Source organism: Peromyscus californicus, unplaced genomic scaffold (genome assembly GCF_007827085.1).
Source record: "Peromyscus californicus insignis strain IS unplaced genomic scaffold, ASM782708v3 Scaffold_6__1_contigs__length_162567912, whole genome shotgun sequence".
Taxonomy (NCBI): Eukaryota; Metazoa; Chordata; class Mammalia; order Rodentia; family Cricetidae; genus Peromyscus; species Peromyscus californicus.
The window spans coordinates 29,062,549-29,070,048 of record NW_026294584.1 but is presented as its reverse complement, the minus strand read 5'-3'; the positions used below and the strand labels follow the sequence as shown (position 1 = coordinate 29,070,048).

The following is a 7,500-nucleotide window of genomic DNA, read 5'->3' as shown; positions in this document are numbered from 1 at the left end:
TGCTTGAAAGGTATATTTATCTTTTAAAATATTATTTTCCTGTAGACACCCCCAAAGTATCTGTGTAAGCTCCCATCACATCCATCATGTTAAATCCCACTGTATCCTTGCTCTGTGCACATGGAAACATGGCTATAGTTTCTATGTCACAAAGGGTAAAACTTTAATATTGACTACAGCTTCTAGTTTACATAAATGAAATGTATAGAACAAAGTGATTTCCAAACTCAGGGTATAAGCACACCTCTACAGGCTAAAATCAGGGTGCTTCCAGAGTGCTGTAAAGTGTGCCCACATTTTATTCTATTTTATGTTTGTTTAAGCTCTCATCAGAGCTATGAAGCAAAAGCCATTTCTTGATAAGTCCTTTTAAGTCAGTCCTCTGCTAAGACTGAACTGTGATGTGCATTTTCCGTTGTTTCTCACTTGTTTTAGGAATGCAGTCTCCTGGAAACTCATAATGCAGCAGAATCTGACTAACAATTCTGAAGGTATTTATTTAGGGGAAGTAATGAGACTATTAAGGCATCTCTCTGGCATGATATTTTCTGTAGAAACATTAAAGGAAAAAAGGACTGTTTTGAAAACTGCATTTATAAATCTGTAAAGTAGGCTAATTTTGGACCTTAGGTTCACATCTAATCCTCAAGACAATATTTCAAAACAAAATAAATTTTTTTGATAATACTCTACACAAAACATGACACAATTCTCAAATAATTTGCACCCGATTCAAAGTGCTATGTCTAGTTCTTTCAAAAGATTATTCTTGACTATGTCTAAAGGGTAAGACATTATTGAAACTTTTTCAATGTTTTTGTTATTAAAAATGTTTCTATTAATTTTTTTTCTTTAGCGAGGGCATTTACATCACCCTTTGAGGTGCATTTATCTCATTATATATAACTTAAAATCTGAATGATACTGCATTGAATTTGAGACACTTTAGTAATAATTCATTATTTTGATGACTTAATTTCCATCATTTCTCCCCTGCATTTAGTCTGAGTGCAATCCAGACGCTTAAAGAAATGCCTTTATTTTTAAAACAATCAAAATCTCTCAGACAGGCCTTCTCATTCATGCCTAATCTAGGTATATGCTTTGAAAGCTTTCTCTTATCAGTGTTCCTATGGGCTTGAGTCAGGGAAGACTGGAGTGACTACAGTTTTTGGTTGGGAAGAAATTTCTTCAATAAAACAAATCAGAAAAAAAAAATTCTCTCACACAGATAAAATAGCAAGTTACTTAAAAGTGTATTTTAAAATTTTAATTATTTATTTTTCCTAACTTACAGAGTGCAATAGTATTTGATGAGAGTAGGAAATCACAAAAAGAGCCCTTTAAAATTTTAGTAAGTATATGTACATATATATTAAAAATACACTGGAATGAGTCTTCCAGATAGGCAGCACTGGTGAGTAATGAAACTGTTTACAGGTTCCACAACCTCTCCACAGATTAATTAATTAATAGTTAATATCTGCAACTATCAGTGGCCAGCCTCCGTGCTCTGAAAAGTCCTAGTGGCCCTTTTCACCTTAGCTGAGACTTGGAAGAAATTCATTGTATAAGCAAGTATCAAGTAATGTGGCCCTCTGGTGGAAAAGTAAGCACCACATTTTGCAGCACAATGCCAGACCGCAAACTAGAAGCTGGGAAATATTTGTTACAAAGCTTTACAGAACCAATCTAAGAAGAAAAAAAAAAAAAACAAAAATCACCCCGTGACCTTAAGACCCTGACACCTAAAGGACACTCAGAGGCTGCTGTGACGTAACTAATGAGAAGCCTCTTCACTCACCCTTCCATCATGTTCCAAACAACAATAAATTCCCAGCATCTGTTAGCATAAAACGACACACTCAGTGTGCTCCGAACACATTCTTCAGGTTCAAGCAAACAGGCAGACTGGTCGGAAGGAAGCAGGAGGCGAACACAACTCACCTGCTGTTGTTGTTGCAGATGCAGCAGCTCCACTGTGCTTACTTCAGAGCTGGTGTCACCACTTGATCTCCCATCTCTGCTGCCAGCATCTAATTGGCTGCCTAGAGTGCTCATTCCATTTTGATTCATTGAACTGTTGCTTATTGTCTCTGTCGCAGATTCCTGCATCATGACTTAATACCTAAAAGTGATTAAGAAGTATCAATTAACACACGGTACACCTTCACACTTCCATTATCAAGATGTCCCTCTCTGCCAATTACACAGGCAGCATCATTGGGGGGAGTGGGGACTTGAATAGTCACTTACCCAGAAAAGCAATACAAATTCAGCTTTCATTGAGACACTAATCACTGGAATTATGGTTTCTATAAGTAATTTTTGTGTGGTTACCTTTAACAGCCAAAGTAACATACCATGTATGTACCATGGTCAATAGCATTTATGAACGGCCACATTTTAAAGTCTACCTATAAAATCAGTTTAAATGAAGGCACGATTACACACTCTGTTCTGTTTCCTATTATCTACCTTTGACAACCATGGATGACTATACAGCCTTATTTTAAATATTCACTATCTTGATTCTGTCAGAATTTTACAGCACATCTTATGCAAGGCTGTTGTTTAATGATGCACAGCTAATCATACAAAATTAAAATTTTGTAAGGGTGTTACAAATCATATGGTATCAACCAATGATAAATAGTATAATGGGCTTCTTCTTCTTCTTCCTTTTTTTTTGGTGACTAAATAAAATTTTGCCTTGGAGGCATTTTAAGAAAAAGCTCCTGCTGCAAACACGTCAGATATTGCCTATTTTTTTAATCAAACAGCTCATATTCATTTATTTTTCTGACATTTAAAACATTTAATACTGTCCTTCCTGGGAAGTAATTAAGCTTATGCATGAGCAGCAATCAAACTGTTCACTTGAAGATGACTTAAAACTCAATTTTAACATAGGCAAATAAATGAAAGATATAAAATTAATTTTCCAGGCATGTATTAGATATGAAAGCTGGAAATAAAATCTATCAAGAATATCACTAATGATTGTGCTAAAAACAGCATAAATTATGCATATTACCTTCTCTACAGTAATAAATGTTTTATCATTTTCACTGCATAAATATACTGTACTTCCAGGATAGCAATGAGGTGTCCTGCCAAGATCAGTAGAAATCTGTGCAGTAAATAAAGAGCCAATGTGCTCTTACAACCAGAATTTCACAGCACCTCTCCAATGTGAGCTTTAGAGAGATCAGTTTTGGCTCTCAAAAACATGAATCCCATGCCATTTTCTAATAAATACCCGTCTCTTCTCTATGTCTATGGACAGAATTTCAGGAATCAACCTGATTGTGTTGTGACTTCCACAGGAGTGCTAGCCAGACAGTGGACTTAGCCCAAAGTAAAGAAGACATTAAACTCACTGTTTAGTTCTGTTTAGTTATTTTTTTGTTTTTCTTTTTCGTGGAAGTTTTGCCACTTATATTTGATTGTATTTTATTTAAGAATTATGTCAATTTAAAATTTTGTGATGTATTTATTGCACTATAAATAAAAGCTTAATATTTCTTCCTGTCAGAGAAAAAACCTTTTTCTCAAATACCTTGCAAAATGTAACCCATGACCATATATACACATTAGTCACACACAGAAGCTCAAATACATTATCAATAGATAAAATAAATGTCATTATAATTATAAAAAATCAATGGTTGTGATAATTTTAACACCTATTTTAATCAACTGCTAAAGTATTATATTATTTCCATAATTCTGTAAAGTCAGTGAAAACACATACTAATTTAAGACAAACCAACAGTAAAGGAGCTGGATCAATCAAGTTAGTATAACAGAAATCACATATACAACTCAGGACAGTTCTGATTAAAGAAGAAATGCAACAACACAAAAATATGACCTTAAAAGATGCTTGTCATAACTATACAGCAAAAAACTTTTGAACCAAATGAGATCGTGAATAAATAGGTTTTGTTAAACATTTTATTTAACATTAACAAAGAAAAAAATCATACACATGAAAACTGATACACACTGATGGAGTTTTAAGGAAAAAAAACAAAGCTAATACTCTTTTCTGAGATTAGGCGGCTAATAAGTATTCAAATTAGGCATAAATTTTACATGCACAATGTTTAAAATATTCAGAGAAAGGGGCTGATTGCCTTTACTAGTTAGATGAGAATTATAATTTCAGTCTTCTTCAACTACAGAAACAGATAACTTTTCCATATTACATTTAAATTTTACTATGAACAGTAAACCTGGAATACCATGTTTACAAATATGTGTTTTCCTTTCATCACTCAAATTTATTTGAAATATTATCTCAGTCTGGAATTTCCAACACAAAGAATAAAAATGGATAACTGTTTTTTTTTTTTTCAGATGCAGCAGGCAGGTGCAGCATTTGATACTAACCTTTGTGGTTTTTATGTCAGGATCAATCAGATGAATTAAAGAATTCTGCACTTATTACTGTTATTATCAAGGTCATCAAATAATTAAGAATAATCCACAAGCAGAGAGTCATGTGTGTAAATCTTTATTACAATAATGAAGAAAGACCTATATAACTTCCAATTCCTATTAACTAAAGGATTTTAATATCCCTTGTGGAATTTTTGGTTTTATGAAGCCCTAGAGTATAAATTATGATTTACATTTTAAGTTCAGTCACCTAAGACTTAGGAAAATTATGCTTAAGAATACTGTGACAGTTATAGCAGTTTTGCTCTACAAAACAGGGGAGTTGGACCCAATGTCAATATTGAAAATGGGGGGGCTGTACAATGAGATGACAATATTCTTTGCACGTGAGGAAGAGAAACTAGTGTGTCTACCTTAAAGGAGACATTTCTTCAAGGGTGGTAGAGATTATTTCTTTCGTGTTTATTAAGGTTTTTCTATTAACCCCTGCGCACTTATATCTCACTAGAGGAAATTTTTCTGGCACAATGTGAAGCGCTGTTTACCTTATAAGTATATTTTAAATAATTAAAAATTCACCATATTCTTTCAGAGTGAATGTGCTTATGATCCCAAACATATCAAACTAAATTATTCATCCTTTTCAATCCTACCACAAACATTTTATAAAAATCAGTGAAAATAAATTCCAGGTCATTAAAGGGGAACTTGGGTTTGGGAGTGACTCTCGGTGTTTGTCTGAAGTATCCATTAAACCCTGAAGTCTTTCCATCAGACACAGCTTTGCAGCCACATCAGAAATGAACTCTTCAGATCTTGCACTGAATGATACAGTTTTACTTTTCTCTCCTGCATTAAGTTTTCCTTCCTTTCTTTCTTTCTTGCCATTTTTTCTTAGTAATCCACTATACAGATACTTTTTCTCTACACCACTTCCTTTTTGAAACATTAAACTGACACTGGAACTGACTGCACAAGATTGCATTTTCTCTTCCTAAACAAGTTGAATTGAAAGGTTACTTAGTGTAACAATATTTACTTGCAGAATTGTGTTGTTACCAAGGGTATAATGGATGGTGGCTATGCAGGTTTACGCAAGAATGAGTGAAGCATGAGGCATTAGCCATGTGTTTGACATGTTTCAAATTGCTATAATCCAGCATTAAACACACCCAGCAATTCATGCCATTTCTTGCAGCCATAATCTTGAATAAAGCGTGCACAACCACTTATTATATAAATTAGTATATGACTCCCTGTTATAGTCACAACAGTGCTTTTGTGTTTATTTTGCATCAAGATGTAGTCTTTTATTTGTACAAATAGCAGGATATAAAGACATAGCTCAATTAGACCTCCTTACTTTATGATAGGGTAGTACTGAATGTTACACTTGTTGGTTTTATTTTTCCTCTTGAAGTTATAGATGAATTTGGTATGAAACTGTACTATGTGAGATAGTTATGTGCCAGAGTGATGACAGAAACCTGCATGCATCCTATTCCACATTTGCTGCACTGTTCCAAAGTGTGAAACTTGACCTGGGTGAGTAGAGTTAATTGTGTTATCCCAGCCACCACCAGGGACACTATTGGACCTTGTTGCTTACTCAACTTCTCTCATGTCTTCTACCTCACAAATTCTCTCTCCCTCTCATCTTCCTTATAGTTCTTCCTTCTATCTCTCTTCCACTATACATCCCACTAATGCATTAATGTTTGTGTATGTATACGTATTTATTATGATCAGAGAAGTAGATCAGTCAATTTAGCAAGCGTCTCAAAAACAGTAAGAAGGAAAAAGTAACCTTCATGTCCGATAACACACTCCTATCTACATATATAGAAACCTTGTCTCATGTCTGAAGCCTTAATTACTAGTAAGGTCAACTTAATAGTAAATTTTTCTTTTGTTTGTCACATTAATGTTTAATAAAATCAAGTGAGTGAAAAATCAATGACTTCCTGAAAAATTAAGAATAACAGCACACATCAAAAGCATAAAGGAATTTCAATTTTTCTTAAAATTACTCATAGTGATAGCAAGGGAACTCTATATTCAGTTTCTGATTTATTACAGCATTGAATTTATTTATCAAAGTATGCTCACTAAATCAAAAGAATTTTGATTCTGTCATTTAAGATATAAGCCAACATATTAAAGCATCATCTCTTATTTGTAAGCATGCCATATTAATCATTTCAAAATTCTAAGTATTAAAGTCATTTGCTATTTCTATGTGAATTTAGAGAAGAATAGGTCAGAAATATGCACATAGACAATAGAAACCTAAGTTCATTTACTTCTTAATTCAGCTGAGTTCAGCTCTGAAAACTTGACTATGATGTGCAACTTATAAAAGAAACAAGAATTTAAATAATGATAACTTTTGTGCTCTAGTGGAATTAATCCATCGTATACTCCATGCATAGTGCATTTGAAACCCACTACCGCTTTGCTTAAAGTCTTTAATACTAAGATTGCCTAATAAATCAAAATGCCAAATATGAAGGACATACGTGAATGTATAAGGGTAAAAATTGAAAATGTACATGACTGTTTCTAATTTTTAAGACAGGAACTGGGTGCTCTCGGGAACATAATATAAAAGAAGCCAGAGAAAGTGATATAATGTTTGTTATAACAAAAGATGTGATTACAATTAAATTTAAAAGTATTTCTCACTTTACTTTTTCAGATGTGAACATAATCCCTAAAACATTACATAAAATTTGTGGCTACATTCTTGTAAAACCTTAAGTTTTCACCCAAAGAGATTAGAATATGAAAAGCATACAAAATGGTAGGACATTTTAACACAATGTTTTTTTCATTGGTGATGACTACCCTATGCAAACAGAATACTGTTAGAGCCTCACTAACGACAAACATCTGGGGTAGAACAATGAAAAACTTATTGTCCTATTTAACTAGCCTTTAATTAATCTATCAACCTGATCTATTATGCCCCAGTATCAAAAATGAAATTCATTTAAATGTAAGAAATAAACTTGGGGACATTTTCATTACAGAAACATTACTAAATATTCAAAGTAGGTATGGAATCTCATTACATTCACTTAAAGACAGGGA

General features: G+C 33.3%; 1 protein-coding gene across 11 annotated transcripts in view; it reads right to left on the bottom strand.

The window, feature by feature from the left end:
• Foxp2 (forkhead box P2) overlaps nucleotides 1–7,500 on the bottom strand; it is a 559,890-nt gene that overhangs the window by 245,928 nt on the left and 306,462 nt on the right. For 10 of the 11 annotated variants that reach the window (XM_052719603.1, XM_052719609.1, XM_052719610.1 and 7 more), the window contains one exon: nucleotides 1,948–2,128. In XM_052719603.1, the coding sequence (XP_052575563.1) occupies nucleotides 1,948–2,118 (171 nt within the window). In that variant the 5' untranslated portion in view covers nucleotides 2,119–2,128. Of the gene's footprint in view, nucleotides 1–1,804; nucleotides 1,859–1,947; nucleotides 2,129–7,500 lie in introns of those variants that run through there. The other variant, XM_052719614.1, reaches the window with a different exon arrangement.